Source organism: Meles meles, chromosome X (genome assembly GCF_922984935.1).
Source record: "Meles meles chromosome X, mMelMel3.1 paternal haplotype, whole genome shotgun sequence".
In the NCBI taxonomy this organism is placed as follows: Eukaryota; Metazoa; Chordata; class Mammalia; order Carnivora; family Mustelidae; genus Meles; species Meles meles.
Genome location: NC_060087.1, coordinates 100,408,066 through 100,425,726, shown reverse-complemented (window position 1 = coordinate 100,425,726; position 17,661 = coordinate 100,408,066). Strand labels below are relative to the sequence as shown.

The following is a 17,661-nucleotide window of genomic DNA, read 5'->3' as shown; positions in this document are numbered from 1 at the left end:
TCCTATTTTCCATTTTTGCTGCCTTGTCCTCTGTGCAGGGGAGACTTTACTAGGCTCATTTTGACTCCAGGCAGAGCTAGGGTATGCTGGGAGTAGGAGAATGGCCAAGGAAACTGCCGCAAGCCATCATCATAGACGCCAGAAATTAACTGTGCCATGAGTTAAGTTTGGTGGAGATACACCTGTTTCAATCCTCACAGAAGTGAATCCTTTCCTTGTATTGCCACATAAATAATGTGAAAATAACTTCACCCTAGGAATAATTGCCTTATTAAATTCCCTTCACTAGAAACAATGACTTTTGAAGGAATCAAAATGCATTACAGTAATGAACCATGACTGTTTACATGAAAGAGAGATCTAGAGATCCCGTATAAGAGGTTTTCTGTTTGCTGTTCTGCTTGCAATATACCTTTCAAGAATCATGACTGAGTGGGGCACCTGGGTGGCTCAGTGGGTTAAGCCGCTGCCTTCGGCTCAGGTCATGATCTCAGGGTCCTGGGATCGAGTCCCACATCGGGCTCTCTGCTCAGCAGAGAGCCTGCTTCCCTTCCTCTCTCTCTGCCTGCCTCTCTGTGGTTTCTCTCTGTCAAATAATAAAATTAAAAAAAAAAAATCATGACTGAGAAGGGGATTAAGGTGAACCACAATAGAATAACACTCTGTTTTTCCAAAATTTCCATCTAGCCAGAATTTCATTTAGTATTTTTTTTTTGAGAGGGAACATACATTTTTCAAGAAGAGAAAAGGAATTATTTTGGCCATAATCAAGTTATAACATTGTTTCTTAGGGTAACTTCTGATTACTGATTTTGACACTTTTTAAGTTCTTCAATGTTCAGTAAATATTTGTTGTCCACTTTTCTTTTAATTTTAATTCCAATATAGTTGACATACAGTGTTATGTAAGTTTCAGGTGTAGAATATACTGAGTCAGCAATTCTGTACATTACTCAGTGCTCATCAAGATAAGTATACTCTTAATCCCCTTCACCTGTTTCCCCCATCCTCCCAACCATCTCCCTTCTGGAAACCATCTGTTTGTTCTCTGTAGTTAAGAATCTGTTTTTTGTTTTGTCTCTTTTTTTCTTTGTTCACTTGTTTTCTTTCTTAAATTCCACATATAAGTGAAATCATATGGTATTTGTCTTTCTCTGACTTACTTCGCTTGCCATTATGCACTTTAGATTCATCCATGTTATTGCAAATGACAAGATTCCATTCTTTTTTATGACTGAATAATATTCCTCTGTGTGTGTGTGTGTGTGTGTGTGTGTGTGTGTCTACCACATCTTCTTTATCTGTTCATCTATTGGCAGACACTTGGGCTCCTTCCATAGTTTGGCTATTGTAAATAATGGTGCAGTGAACATAGGGGTGCATGTATCCTTTCAAGCTAGTGTTTTCGTATTCCTCGGGTAAATACCCAGTAGTGCAATTACTGGATCATAATACAGTTCTGTTTTTACTTTCTGAGGAACCTCCATACTGTTTTCCACAGTGGCTACACAGTTTGCATTCCCATCCACAGTGCATGAGTGTTCCTTTTTACTCCGTGTCCTTGTCAACACTTATTTCTCCTGCTTTTGATTTTAGCCATTCTGACAGGTGTGAGGTGATGTCTCATGGTGATTTTGATTTGCATTTCCCTGATGATGGGTGATGCTGAGCATCTTTTCATGTGTCTTTTGGCCATCTGAGTGCCTTATCTGGAGAAATGTCTGTTCCTGTCTTCTGCCCTGCCCATATTATAATCAGATCATTTGTGTCTTCTTGGTGTCATGTTGTATAAATTTTTATATATTTTAGATACTAACGCTTTTTTGGATATGTTATTTGCAAACATCTTCTCCCATTCTGAGGTTGTCTTTTTGTTTTGTTGACGTTTCCTTTGCTGTGCAGGAGTTTTTATTTTGACATAGTCCCAATAGTTTATTTTTGCTTGTGTTTTCCCTTGCCTCAGGAGATAACTCTAGAAAAATGTTACTACATTTGATGTCACAGAAACTACTGCCTGTGTTCTCTTTCTAGAATTTGTATGATTTCAGGTCTCACTTTTAGGCCTTTAATCCATTTTGAGTTTACTTTTGTGTCTGGTGTATGTAAGTGGTCTAGTTTCATTCTTTTGCATGCAGCTGTCCAGTTCTCCCAACACCATTTGTTGAAGAGACTGTCATTTTCCCATTGCATGTTCTTGTTCCTTTGTCAAGGATTAATAAACTATATAATCATGGGTTTATTTCTGGGTTTTCTTTTATGTTCTCTTGAACTATGTATCTATTTTTGTGCCAGTACCATACTGCGTTGGTTACTACAGCTTTGTAATATAACTTGAAGTCTGGACTTGTGATACCTCCCGCTTTACTTTTCTTTTTCAAGATTGCTTTAGCTATTCAGGGTCTTTTGTAGTTCCATACAAATTTTAGGATTGTTTGTTTTAGTTCTGTGAAAAATGCTGTTGGTATTTTGATAGGGTTTTCAGTAAATGTGTAGATTACTTTGGGTAGTATGGCCTTTTTAACAATATTTATTCTTGCAGTCCATGAACATGGAATATCTTTCCGTTTGTTTATGCCATCTTCAATTTTTTGTCACAAATGTTTTATAGTTTTCAGAGTACAAGTCTTTTACCTCCTTGGTTAAGTTTATTTCTAGGTATTCTATCATTTTTGGTATAATTGTAAATGAGATTGTTTTCTTAATTCCTTATTTTGCTACTTCATTGTTAGTATATAGAAATGTGATGGGTTTCTGTTTATTGATTTTGTATCCCGTGACCTTACTGAGTTCATTTATCAGTGCTAATAGTTTTTTGGTAGAGTCTTTAGGGTTTTCAATATGTAATATCACATCATCTGCAAATATTGATAGTTTTACTTCTTCCTTGCCAGTTTGGATGTCTTTTATTTCTTTTTCTTGTCTGATTGCTGTGGCTAGGACTTCAAGTACCGTGTTGAATAAAAGTGGTGAGAAAAGACATCCTTGTCTTGTTCTTGATCTCAGAGGAGAAACTCTCCGTTTTTCCCCATTGAGTGTGTTGTTAGCTGTAGGCTTTTCATATATGGCCTTTATTATGCTTGAGGTATATTCCCTCTAAAGATACTTTGTTGAGGGTTTTTATCATGAATGGATGTTATACTTTGTCAGATGCTTTTTTCTGCATCTGTTGAAAGGATTACAGGGTTTTTATCCTTTCTCTTGTTGATGTGATATAGACAATTTTCTTTTAGTTACCTTTCTATGGGACTAGGTAAAGGTGGTTTGTGAATTCTCTTTAGATTACTAATGTATTTAGATAAGAATTTTGATTAGCATCTATATGGACAGTAAAAGGCTTAGTTTATTCTTCTTCTAGAACAGGTATTTATGTTATCCAGACTGGGAGTGTCATGAACTTGGTAGCATTTTAATTTTTCTTATTGGTTTAATAGGTCACTTTAGACAATTGTGTCGAAGTTGGTCGGATTGCCAACACCTACAATCTGACAGAAGTCGATAAATATGTCAACAGTTTTGTCTTGAAGAATTTTCCTGCATTGCTGAGCACTGGGGAGTTCTTGAAGCTCCCTTTTGAGCGTCTTGCCTTTGTGCTTTCCAGTAATAGCCTTAAGCATTGCACTGAACTTGAGCTCTTTAAGGCTACCTGTCGCTGGCTACGCCTAGAAGAGCCTCGGATGGACTTTGCTGCCAAATTAATGAAGAACATACGATTTCCACTGATGACACCACAGGAGCTCATCAATTATGTGCAAACCGTGGATTTCATGAGAACTGACAATACCTGTGTGAATCTCCTTTTGGAAGCCAGCAATTACCAAATGATGCCATACATGCAGCCAGTGATGCAGTCAGACAGGACTGCCATTCGCTCTGACACCACTCATTTGGTCACACTCGGAGGAGTTCTGAGGCAGCAGCTGGTTGTCAGCAAGGAATTGCGCATGTATGATGAAAAGGCCCATGAATGGAAATCGTTAGCCCCCATGGATGCCCCACGGTACCAGCATGGCATTGCTGTCATTGGAAATTTCCTCTATGTCGTCGGCGGACAGAGCAATTATGACACAAAAGGAAAAACGGCAGTCGATACGGTCTTCAGATTTGATCCTCGCTACAATAAATGGATGCAGGTTGCATCTTTAAATGAAAAGCGCACCTTTTTCCACCTAAGTGCCCTCAAAGGATATCTGTACGCAGTCGGTGGGCGAAATGCAGCTGGTGAACTGCGTAAGTGTATGCATTTATGTTAAACAGAGAGGCTAATTTCTTTACCCCCAAATTCTCATTAAATCATAAAATAAGCAGTTCTGGAAAATTAAAGACAAAGATGTAGCTAGGGTTTCATTTAAACTGTTCTGCTCAGGAAATATCAGAGACAATCTGTATGCCTAATCCGGATTTATATTTTTGGCCAGGGTACAAATGATATTTTAGGAATACATCAGTATGTTGCAGAATATTTTATTTGGCAGTGTGTATGGTTTTCATCTTGACAGTGTAACTACAAAGTATATTCTGCTCATTCAAATTCTAATAGAATCTTGGACAGAAGCTGGCATGTTTCCTTATTTTCCATTTTTAAAAGCCCACATAATATTTTACTGTACAGGTTAAAATCCTTCCTTACAGAGGACTGTTATCATTTCTTCTTTTACACAATCTTTTACCCTATCCTAGAACCTAGACCACATAGAAAGATAATTTTCTTTGTCAATTAAATGTACAAAGTTCAATATTACCCCAAATGTATTTACCATGAGTAATATGATCTGTGAATATTAGTTTTAAAATCATTCTCTCTTGGGGTGTCCGGGTGGCTCAGTCGGTTAAGCGTCTGACCCTTGATTTCAGCTCAGGTCATGATCTCCAGGTCACAAGCTCGGGTCCTGCGTCAGGCTCCGTGCTCATCACGGAGTCTGCTTGTCCCTCTCTCTCTGTTCTTCCCCTGTCCTCACCTGACTCACACATTCTTGCTCTCTCTCTCAAATAAATACATGAAAAATAAAATCCTAAAAAAAAAGCATTCTCTCAGTGAAATACCAATTTTCTTCACCGTAAACTGCTCTGGTAAGCTTTATTAGATGGCCATTTTTTTTGTCTCCCTAATCAAAGATTGGTCTCAAGTGCAGTTAACATAGAGAAGTACTTTGGCTACATAAATGAACTCTAATTTTGTTATTTTAGATGAAATTGGAATAAGATAGCTGTCCAAAAAGAAGTCAGGAAGACCGCATTTTCTGTCACGCCTTCCATATCTGTCATTACCATCATCGTTTGGCCTCTTTTTTTCACCACTCTTTTATTCTGCAATGAATAGAGTCCTTGTAGTTGACCAGTATTCCGGGCTCTGTAATGGTGGGGACGTGGAAAATATTGGCCTTGGCTCTGGATAAATTGAGAGTAATTATCAGAATCTTTTTCTTGGTAGCTTAATGGATTTAAGAATAAGCTGTTTATTGGAGGCAAAAAGAACTGCTCTCAGCTCTTAACGCTCTCCACCTGATCAAGCCCTTTCTTGTTAGGGGCATCTCAATGTTACTAATCTCTCCTACCTGCAGGGTTTTTTTTCCTTTGTTGTCACAGTAATATTTTTCCTAAGACCGGGCTTTCGAAATGGTTGGACTCGGGGTCATCATCATGAACCACACAGATTGCCCGATCTATTTTAATAATCAGGCCGTTCAAAGCATTTGAGGCACCAGTACCCTTCGCGTCGAATTGTCATTTCAGGTCTCCTCACTCGACCCACACACATGATTTTCATGTTGTGATACTATTTTAAATTAGGGGACGTCTGGAAATATTCAGAAGCCGTAACTAGTGATTTGGCTCTTTCTTAGGAAACCCACTCGTAGGAGATCATCTCTGCAAGTTTACAAATGGTAGGTCATCAGTCCTGGCCGTGAGTGGCCATTTCAGACCTTCTTTCCTCAGGAGAAAGAGCTCCAGTTTCTCAGTCGGTGCTTGCTTAGCGATGTTATCCCCTCTAATTAATAGGTGGAACGAGGCCTTATTCTTCTGAGAATCTATCATCTTCAGGCCAAGGACGGTCATTACATAAAACCAAGAAGCTAGAGGCTTTCTTTTGCTGAGCTCTTGCCATGTTAGACTCATTTGGGAACAAGAAGTAGACAACCCCGTTGGGCAGGCGGCTGTCTTCCTTGCTCATGACCTTCAGAAATCACACTCTCTCTTATTAAAAATAGCCTTCTGCGTTTCAGTTTGAAAGCAAAAAGAAACAAGAGAAGCATGTTTCTCATGAGCTATTCCTAATTCATAATAACTATTTGATTCTATTTAGGTTTTAACATCACAATCTCCCAGAGTTTAAACCTAAAGATAATGACTTACATAGTCTCAAAAATGATTACCCCTCCAGATGGCAAATAGAGGCCCATTTTTATCTAAGTCTGTAAACTGCATGTTTCACAAATACATAGATGGTCGTAATAGAGACACAAGCCCTCAATACCAAGAAACAACTCTGATTCCATTTAAAGGCCAATGACATTTCTTTCCCTTTGAAATTACCTCCTGTCATCTATAAGTAAGTATGCTTTTGTAGAAAATGACTGTTTGCCTTAAAATCAGCATACCCAGCAAAAGCCAGTCTGTAGTAAATATTTTAAGTTAAAATTATATTGGAAGGGTTTGTTTGTTTGTTTGTGTTTAGAAAATCAGTTGATTGGCTTAAGTGCAGTGAAATCAGGCCACCCCACCTCCTTTGACTTTCTCCTATTTTAGATGTACTTGGGAGCAAGAAGTAGACAGTTTTAAAACAGTCTCCTCACATTCTGTGCTGTTGACTTCTTCTGAATTCTCTTTATTAATAATGTTTCTCTTAGTATATGTGTCTCTTGCCCTTTCCAGTTTTCTTGGACCCATGGTTTTCGTACAATAGCAGATTTAGGTCCTAAAAAGACTCTTGCTTATATTTCTGAATGTTCCAGCCAGAGGCTGAGTTTTTAACGTTTCTCCTGCTCCATATTTTTTTTTTTTATGGGAACGCCCTCCACACACACACAAGAACATCTGTTATAGGGGCACCTGGGTGGCTCAGTCGTTGAGCGTCTGCCTTCGGGTCAGGTCGTGATCCCAGCATCCTGGGATCGAGCCCCGCATGGGGCTCTCCGCTTGCCTGGAAGCCTGCTTCTCCCTCTCCCACTCCCGATGCTTGTGTTCCCTCTCTCGCTGTGTCTCTCTCTGTCCAATAAATAAAATATTTTTAAAAAAAGAATATTAAAAAAAAAGAACATCTGTTATAGTAACTTCGCATTCCCACCTTCACTGATTACATTGCCGTATTAATATGCTGTGTAAATAGAGAAGTGGGGGGAAGGGGGGTGGCAGGCAAATGGGGATCAATGGGAGAGTCATTTAACAATTTAACAATTCGGGACCACGGACCGGCTCAGTCGGTAGAAGATGTGACTCTTGATCTCAGGGTTATAAGTTCAAGCCCCACGTTGGGTGTAGAGATTACTTTAAAGTAAAATCTTCTCTTAAAAAAATTAGTCAGGTTCATTTAGTGCCAGTATATTATTTATTCTGCATGTATGCACTGACCATCTCCTAGATGTAATTCTGAAAAGAAAAGAGTGGCAGCATTTGCAAGACGTTTTAGATCGTTTTAATGCATTTGGCCTCTTAAAAGCCCTTCTTGGAGTGTGTATGCATGGACCTACACCCATAGTGCATCAAAAAGATCCTACTGATGTGTGTCTGTGAGCCTGGTATATTGCTGCAATAGAATTCCTTAAAAATGCTGCTTTCCTTTAACACCGGGTACAGTTGGAAGCTACGTGAAGCTTAGAGGAGCTATCACTTCAGTGGACGCGGGGTCCGTTATTCCCGGCATCTTTCAACCTTCTGTCATTTAAGAAATTGATCTTCCATTGAGGTTTTCTATATTAAAGAGAAATATGACGCTCAGATAGCTTTCATTTCTGTTAACTATTAGTAAGTCAAGCTTTTGGATAATGAAGTAACTTATAGAAAAACATGTTAGTTTAGTTTTTTTTTTTTTCAAATAAATGTGCAGTAAAATGACTGAAATTTATCAACTGCCCCTATATCCCTTCATGGATTTGCAGTTTTCTTCATTAAGCACCAGTGGTTCCAGTGGTGATTCAGTGTTCATCCCTTGCCTACTCTCAAAAAGGACAAGTAAGTCCCACAACATCCCTTGGGACCAATTCTGGACTCCAGTAGAATCACCTGAGCAACTACAAATCTTTCATGATTGGTGTGAACTAAGCAACCTACATGTAATTCTCAAATTGGAGAGGGTCTCTAACTGAAATTGCATGTCACTGAAGGTGACTTTCTAGAATAAGGGTCAGTGAAATTCTGAAACGGGCCAGAAAGTCCATATTTTCAGCGTCTTAGGCCATAGGGTCTTATCACAGCGAATCGCCTCTGCTGTCATATTGCAAAAGCAGCCACAGACGGTTTATAAACAAACGGGTGAGGCTGTGTTCCAATAAAGCTTTCTATAGGAAAACCAGCATTTGAATTCCACATGACTTTCATAAGTCACCAAACATTTTTCCTTTGATTTTTTTTCCCCCAACTCTTTAAAAAAGGTAAAAAGCCATTCACATGTTTGGGGCGCTTGGGTGGCTCAGTGGGTTAAGCCTCTGCCTACGGCTCAGGTCATGATCTCAGGGTCCTGGGATCGAGCCCCACATTGGGCTCTCTGCTCAGCAGGAAGCCTGCTTCCTCCTCTCTCTCTGCCTGCCTTTCTGCCTGCTTGTGATCTCTCTCTCTCTCTGAAATAAATAAATAAAATCTTAAATTTAAAAAAAAGCCATTCACATGTTTATCTTGTGGGCCATACAAAAAGCAGACAGCATGCTGGATTTGGCTGATGGGCTGTAATTGCCCAACCCTCTTCTAGACTTTCCTAATTAGTTCATTGCCATTCCTACCTCTCATAGACTATGACAGAAACACTGTTTTGTCCCTTGCATCATCCCTTGCCCCCTTCTCCTATCAAGGTTTTTGACAAGCGCCTATATCCCATTGCCTTGAGAATATGGAAAATAAGGACTTGTGTGTGTATATACTTTTAATAAGATGCGTTCTATTTTAAAACTAAATACTCTTGGTTTGACTTAGAACAACAGTACTTGATGGAGACAGTCTAGAGGTTGAGAGTAGATATTTAATGATAGGAAAACCTGAAGGATACGAATAATTTAGCTCGAAGAAGAAAAGTTGAGGGATGATGAACTATTACATAGTTTTTTTATTATTGGTGGTTAATAGCCGTCTTACACTTAGATTACTCCTGTATGAGAAAATATAGATGGATTCTTATAACCCCTATTAGGGAAAAAATGCAATTAATTCACTGACAGAAGAACGGCATTATCTTTCTACATGGGAAAATTTTAATAATCATAAAGAGTGAATAGCTGTTCAAGTGCTAGCTCCACTCCAAAAGGAATAGGAGGAAACTAATGGAAACTCCATCAGAATAGATTGAATTAGACATAAGGAGAGACTGTGACACTCTAGAAATTTCAAAGTTCAAGGCAGAATTTTTCCATTAAGGAAAGCAGAACTATAGTAAAACCTGTCTTTGCCTTCAGATACGTGGAAAAGATGATCTCTGGAAGTCTTTTAAAGCCCTTTCACTGATAGGATGTGTGATTAGACTACTTTTTTTTATCAGCTAAAACCCTACCATTAATTACTTTGCTGATGCCAAGTACCAATCAATATACTAGATCCTCTATAAGTGGGGAGAGAGAGAGAGAGAGATAATAATGTATGTCCAGTAGGACTGTGCTTGTCAATTAAGTGAAAGTCGTGCTGAAGGCAAATGGAAATGAACATTAGAGAAGACGCCCGGTGACTACAGATGGCCAAAACCGGTATCCATCAGTTTCAGCTTGCCATGAATGGTGGCAATAGCTCTTGTTCGGGGGAAAGACTTTGCAGGATCTGGCTACTTAATGGAAGGATTTAGAAGAAATAGATTTGGGAGGGGGAAAAAAGAAGAAGAAATAGAGTTGGTTAGGATCCAGGCCTAAAGCAATGAACAAAACCAACAAAGTAGATCAAAATGAGAACAGGAAAAGCCTTTGAGATGAGCCCGAAAATGTAAAGCTCAAGCCAGTGCAAAAGGCAATCAGTGAAGGGATATGAGAAGTGGTATAATGTAGGAGCTGTTAGGCGAGAAATAAGTGCTCCACGTAGTGAATGTGGTGCGGAAATGAAATTACTGAATAGAGTAGGAAAAGCATCTCTCATTCTCATTGTTACTATTATTTTTTTTTTAAAGGAGAAATCTTGTTCAGGGGATGATTCATCCGTTAGGCATTCCAGTGGCTTGATCAGATGGCCCCACTCAGTAGATTTCGGCTTCTGTTCCATCGCCTAAAACTACATCATAAGGTCAACTCCAGGTTCAAGGGAGCTTGAGTGTTGAGTCTAGCAGGGCGCTTCTGTGTGCAGTGTCGTGGTTCTATTCCTAAGAAAAAAGCAGGATTAGGGGAGACAAAAAATCAGGTTGCCGATAGTATAAACTTTTCAAGTCTACCTAGACTTTGTATGGGGTTTTTGTTTGTTTCTTCTTTAAAGTTTAATTTATTTAAGTAATCTCTGCATTCCACGTGGGGCTCGAACCCCAAGGTCAAGATGCACGCACTCTTCTGACTGAGCCTGCCAGGTGCCCCGAGACTTTGTGTCTTTGACCAGAGTACTCGGAACAGCCCTATTTCTTTCTGCCTCTTAAAAAAGGATTACGTTTTCTATCTGTCATTCTATTCTTGAGGTTATAACAGAGTGATATTTAAACAGGTTGAGGCCACTTCTCCAAAATACTTTCTGTTAAAGATGATAAATTTATTACTGAAAGGAAGTGCCCCTATTAGAAATCTTCCTGTCATACCACACTGCCAGTCATCTTCTAGTAGGAGCATGATACAATGATATTGGCCTTAATGTATAAATGTAGAAGAATTATTGCCAATGTCTATTGTGTAGTCCAGATGTGAAATAAAGCAAGAAGCAGCCGGAACATACACCAGGCGGTGTGCGTACATACATACATTCATTCTCAACCTCGGATTTTGGCTTCCTGTCGATGAACCTTAGTTTCCTAGGTGGTGGACCAGAACTGACTTTTCTTCTTCCTTATGATTTTCTCATCTTCCCACCTATTTATCTTTTTTAAAGATTTGGTTTATTTATTTTTATGAGAGCAAGAGAGAGCATGAGCCAGGGGGAGGGGGGAGGGAGAAGCAGGGAGTCCGATGATGGGACTCGATCTCAGGGCCCCAGGACCGTGATGTGAGCTTCAGGCAGACACTTAACCAACTGAGCCACCCAGGCACCCTCATCTTCCTGCATACTTAGAGCAAGGAAATGGGAGGAATGTCAAATTACAAAGATGTAACAAGATACTAGAAGAAAGGAAATCCTAGCAACTTCTGCAGTGACAGAGATGTGTTAGATTATCACATGAGCCTCTAGTCTAATGTAAAGTGTATTAATGGTTCACCTTAGTAATATAATCTCAATAAGTGAAAAAAGAGACCTCCCAAAGAGTATCTCATATCTGTAATAGATAGGGTTTCATTGTTTAAATATTATTCTTTTACCTAAAGGGAAAAATAGCTCTTTGCTAAATTTGAAATTATAAATTATTTTCTTGTCTGTTCTTTTTTTTTCTTTTTTTAAACAATAGCCACAGTGGAGTGTTACAATCCAAGAACAAATGAGTGGACCTATGTTGCCAAAATGAGTGAACCCCACTATGGCCATGCTGGGACTGTGTATGGAGGAGTCATGTATATTTCAGGTAAACCATTATAACACAGATGTGATTAATATAATACATACACTTTTAACTATGGCACCATCTTTCCTACAGTATTAGAAAGATAATCCAGAAAAAAAAGAATCCAGAAAAAAGGATCATCAAAATATAATTTGTGGTGATTTTAGAAGCTATATTGTACATGTGCGTTTGCGTACAGATGCCTTTGGTATTCTAGGAGTTCATAAGACTAGCAGCAAACCAGTCATGCTATGAATACATAACTTGGAAGAAACTGGAAAGCCTTCAGCTTTTCCAGCTTGCCTTTCGGTCCCCACGCTCCGCACTCTAATAAACCCTGTACTCCAACAACCCCCATTCATAGTCCCTGTAGCAACACTTAATTCATTTTGAGCTTACATTTAGCCAAACTGTATGAGGAAATATATCATCATTTAACTTATAAACTCTACTGTGCGTAAGCTTGTTCCTGATAATATACATAATGTGTAATCATGGTCACACCCTCATTTAGTGCAACCAATAATAGGGGTTTCCCTTTTCCTCAGCATTATCAGGGGACTCGACTGTGGTGTCCTTGCATGAATGATTCCATGCTGATTACTTATATATGTGTTGGCCACACACGCCTATATTTTTCTGATAACAGCTTCTAAAATGGCTACCATTTGTTGCAGCAACTTTCATTCCCAGACTGTTGGTGTTGAAATAATCCTTCCATCAGATGCAGAAAGGAGTCTCATTTGAATGTAATCCTCACCTCCACTATCGACATTTTACTTTGTTAGGCCACTTCTTCTCATCTGGCCCTGTCGTGTTCTACTTTTGACACATTTTTCTCCTCAGAGCTTGCCGGTGCCAGGCCAGCAGTTACATTATTAGAAAGCAAAAGCACTAAGGTGATGGTGGTGGTCTGGGTCTCTGACCGCCGCTGCCTTATGAAAGCTATAATCAGGAGAGATCAGCGAGAGGGCCTGAATGGGTGATTGACAGGTTTGGGGAGTTAAATTTATGAGCAACTACGGGGTGTCTTCTATTGAAAGAGCCATCCAGGAAATCATATGCTCCACTAATCAATGATTTACACCCTCTACCTATTTTATGGGTATAGCTGCTATGCCGTAATAATGAGAGCTTCAGATCCTTGGGGGGGATGACGTGAAATTGTTCTTGTGACACTTCGCCATAGCTAACGTGCATTTCACAAATGCACAAATGACCTCCCTGGCCAAGAATAGGATAGGACCAGAGCTGACTCTCAAACTGAAAAAAAAAAAGTAAAAAGCAGAGAGGAAACAGTGATTGCTGACTGGCCCCCAGATAGGAGCGCTTTGATTGATATGACTGAAAATTTGTGTAGCTCTCTCGCCAATCCGCAGAACATAGAGTCCAGTGCTTTCCTTGTAGACTGATTTCTGTGTGATCTCAGAACATGCTCTGTAGATGATACGGACTCAGTGGGTCGACAGCAGACTGCTGATGATCTACCAGCTGTTCTCAGAAATGATCATAGATTCCATACGTGTTCAGCATCTAGCTTCATCCGTGCTGAGAGCTGCACCCACCTGACAGAAACTCGACAAAAACAAACAACGCTGAGTAGTCTCATATGATGGGACATTTGCATAATATTGTCAACTTTTCCAAGCATTTTGATTGATTTGACTTCATAGTCTCAATGCTAATGAGGTAACAGGAGTAGAGATTCTTAGATGGTTAAGTGCAGAAATGGACAACTGGAATTCAGATGCCTGAGCCCAGCACTCAGCTGCCAGTGTGTGCCCGCCCCAAAGCAGGAGCAGTACGTGATTCGGGGGGCACCCAGGTGGCTCAGTGGGTTAAGCCTCTGAGTTCAGCTTGGGTCATGATCACTGAGTCCTGGGATCAAGTCCCACATCAGGCTCTTTGGCTCAGCAAGAAGCCTGCTTCTCCCTCTGCTTGCCGCTCCCCTTACTTGTTCTCTCTCTCTGACAAATGAATAAATTTTTTTTTTTTAAAGAAGTGCATGATGCTTTGGACATGAGATTTACAGCAGACCCAGCTCTAAAAGTGGCCCAAATCTCTTTTCCTTTAGCAAAGCCTCTTAAATTCCACGCCTCACTGCTTGAGAAAGTCCTTGCAATAACATAAGCTATATTTTTTTGTTGTTGTTCTTTAAGAAGCTGAAAGTGTTGCCTTCTGAATTTTTAATCCCAGAGAAAGTATATCTGGAGGGCAGATATTTATAAGAACACTAGTGATAAGCCATAAGATCCGTAATATTTGGCTCAACATCCACGATCTAGGATAGAGAGCCTTTTATTTACTTTTGCATCTTTATCATAATCTGTTTACCCTCGTGTCTACCTTCATTCTCTAGGAGGAATCACTCATGACACTTTCCAAAAGGAGCTCATGTGCTTTGACCCTGATACCGACAAATGGATCCAGAAGGCGCCGATGACCACGGTCAGAGGCCTGCACTGCATGTGTACGGTGGGCGAGAGGCTCTACGTCATTGGCGGCAATCACTTCCGAGGCACAAGTGATTATGATGATGTCCTAAGCTGTGAATACTACTCACCTATCCTTGACCAGTGGACCCCAATTGCTGCCATGTTAAGGGGGCAGAGCGATGTCGGGGTCGCGGTCTTTGAAAATAAGATCTATGTGGTCGGTGGGTATTCCTGGAATAATCGCTGTATGGTGGAGATAGTGCAGAAATATGATCCCGACAAAGATGAGTGGCATAAGGTGTTTGATCTCCCAGAGTCCCTGGGTGGTATCCGAGCTTGTACACTCACGGTGTTCCCCCCTGAAGAAACCACACCGTCACCTTCTAGAGAGTCCCCCCTTTCTGCACCTTAAGATCATCCCCACCCCGCGACTAAGATGCTGTGGTCCTATCTTTGCAGCGTGTCATGAATTCTCTTCTTTTGCGCCCCCTTTAGTAGTGTATGTTAGGATTAGCCTCCAGTAATTGATACAGATATTGGAAAAAAAAAAGACAACATTGATGTTATTTGTGCTGTTTGTTTGGCTTAGAGTGTTTATAAAGTGGTAACAAAACCATTCTGGAAGTGTATCCCATTGAAGCTGATGTTTAACATACAAAAACAAAAAACAAAAAAAAAAACACAAAAAACACACAAAAAAAACCACACAAAAAAAAAAACCAACCCAAGATATTGTCTATAAAATGTTTCTTCAGTACTTTTTCAGTGCTGTGTATTGGGTGTAAGGTATTTGTCATCTTATATTAGAGAGCCCAGCGAACCAACTCGAAGGTGGATTGTAGTAAGTGTACAAATGTGCTAACTCGGCTTCAAAGTAAAAAGTTTTCCTTTCATCGTTGACTGTGAGATGTCGAAGGGAGGCAGCTTGCTCCAACAGGAAACACTAGACAAAAGGTTGCCAACTCGCATGAGCTACCTCCCTCTTTTCGTAAAGTATTTTTGACATATCTGTCAGCCCACCGATCTGCGTGGGCGCATTGAAAACATATGAAGTTTCTTAGACACAGAGGAGAAATAATAACTGAAATTCACCAATATTAATAATAATAATAATAAAAAAGAAACAGCATGACCCCTCTACTTAGAAACAAGAGCCTGGGGTTTCTAAAGTGTGTATAAATACATACACACACGTACATTGAGCAGACACAAAATTTTAAAAGTGGAATGGCATGTCAAATAAATATGAATGATCTTTTTAAATTTCTGCCAAAAAGCAACTTCCATTAAAATGGGAATTCAGTAGCACACACGGAGAATCCTACTGAATTGAGGTGGACAAGGGCTAGAAATGTTGAGCAACTAAATTTGTCACTTGACCAAATTTTTCCTCCCGAAACTGTAATCTACGCCTTCTCCTTTGCTGTTGAGGTAACTTGCATATTATCTGTGTTCTGTATACTCTCGATTCATAAGGTTATTTAGCACAAAGTGTAGCAGCCTCCCCTGGGGAGCTGCTTTTGCTCAGTGATTTCAACTTCCATGTTTTATCTCTTTTTGTTCAATAAAAACGCATTTAATGTGATTTTGGTCTGAGGCATCCTATTACTGTCTGATTTGACTCGCATTAATTTTTTGGGGGGCGGGGGTGGGTGGGCAACATTTAAGTGATCAGAACTGAGAGCACCGAAGAGTTTGGATTACTATTAATGACTTTTATTCAAGGAAATACAATCATTTGACCAGGCCTAACCTCATTGGTCGAAACTCAGGGCTGGTTGTCTCTGTGGAATTAGTTCACTGAAGATGCTAATTGGCCCTGCCTCATCCCCACAGAACTGCCAGACATGTGGAAACGCTGAGAAGAGTTACATTTCTGAGGTCAAGGTTCCCTGATCTTTGAGAAGATTCATCTTGTCTAGTGAGAAGACGTTCTGTGAAATGACCTAAGAGATTTGTTCTTGACCTAGGATTGTAAGGGAATAGTGTTTTGGGGAAATATGGTATGAGGATTCTGTTAGGGCCTTGTGACAGATCTTCCTGCCTTTATCTGCAAATGACCCCACTAAGTCGCAACTAAAAATTTTGAGCTATTCGCAAACAACGAGAGTGTCACCGGATTTCCTCCCCAGTGAGGAACTGGCAGCGCAGATCTCACTACCTCTCTCTTGAGTTAAACGTAATGAAGAAAATAATTTTTCCATCTGTGGTAGCTTGAATGTTGGAAGAAGTCCTGTATGAATTTGAAAGACCCCCTTCGTCAAGATTACCCTTCCGGGGGCACCATTCCGGGGTGGCTCAGTACGTTAAGCGTCTGCCTTCAGCTCGGGTCATGATCCCGGGGTCCTGGCATGGAGCCCCACATTGGGCTTCCTGCTCAGCGGGGAGCCTGCTTCTCCCTCTCCCTCCCTGTTTGTGCGCGTTCTCTCTCTCTCTCAAATAAATAAAATCTTTGAAAAAAAAGATTACCCTCCCCTCAGGGCCACTGGTCAAGTGATTTCAGTCCTGTGCTCAGAGGCAGCGCGCCCGTAGCCCTTCACACATGGTAAACACCAGCGTCAAGATAGGGGTGTGTAGGGAGCACCTGGGTGGCTCAGTGGGTTAAAGCCTCTGCCTTCGGCTCAGGTCATGATCCCAGAGTCCTGGGATCGAGCCCCGCATCAGGCTCTCTGCTCAGCAGGGAGCCTGCTTCCCTTCGTCTCTCTCTGGCTGCCTCTCTGCCTACCTGTGATCTCTGTCTGTCAAATAAATAAATAAAATCTAAAAAAAAAAAAAAGATAGGTGTGTGTATGCACAGATTCCTGGTCCTGTCACAGTGCAGTGTAGGTGTCCTTGGCAGGTGGCTCTCCTCTGAACAGCAATGGGTCTTTGCGCCTTGTTGCCTCTTCCGCTTCTTCTGCCTTGGAGTCCTCTCCAGTCAGTCAGCAGAGAAAAAATGGAGCCTGGCAGGTGTGAGGCCCATAAGGGTCAGGCCGGAAAGAGCCATACATCTCGTCTACCCACATGCTCCCAGCCGGAAGTCAGTCCCGGGCTTACCTGCAAGCACAGAGGGGGTCAAGGAACCAGCGGATAGCTGCGTACCCAGAAAGACGGGAATCGGGTTGGTGACCTGTTCGTAGTTCGCTATTGGGAATGAGGCAAAGCGCACGCAGCTTCGTTTGACAGCTTACCTTTTCTGCATCCATGCCACGTGTCATTTGGAATAGCAATTAATGTCACATGGTGCTATTATTAAATAGTTCCAACAGCTGATAAGTGATTACACATTTTCCTTCCCAATGAATTAACTATTTCTCTTTATAAAAAATACCTGCCAGTCATCAGTTGGCCTCGCAAACATTTCTTAAACTTGTCTTTCTTAGGTTTTCGATCTCCTTGCAGAAGGAGTTCTAGAACACATTAATTCTCAGAAGGTTCATAATTTTCCTTCTCTGC

The 17,661-nt window shown here is 40.6% G+C and overlaps 1 protein-coding gene across 11 annotated transcripts in view; it reads left to right on the top strand.

Annotated features, from left to right (window-relative positions):
• Positions 1-15,811, top strand: part of KLHL13 (kelch like family member 13) — a 206,198-nt gene extending 190,387 nt beyond the window's left edge. For all 11 annotated transcript variants that reach the window (XM_045996368.1, XM_045996365.1, XM_045996358.1 and 8 more), the window contains 3 exons: positions 3,432-4,227; positions 11,699-11,812; positions 14,151-15,811. In XM_045996368.1, the coding sequence (XP_045852324.1) occupies positions 3,432-4,227; positions 11,699-11,812; positions 14,151-14,638 (1,398 nt within the window). In that variant the 3' untranslated portion in view covers positions 14,639-15,811. The remainder of the gene's footprint in view (positions 1-3,431; positions 4,228-11,698; positions 11,813-14,150) is intronic.
• The last annotated feature ends 1,850 nt before the right edge of the window (positions 15,812-17,661 follow it).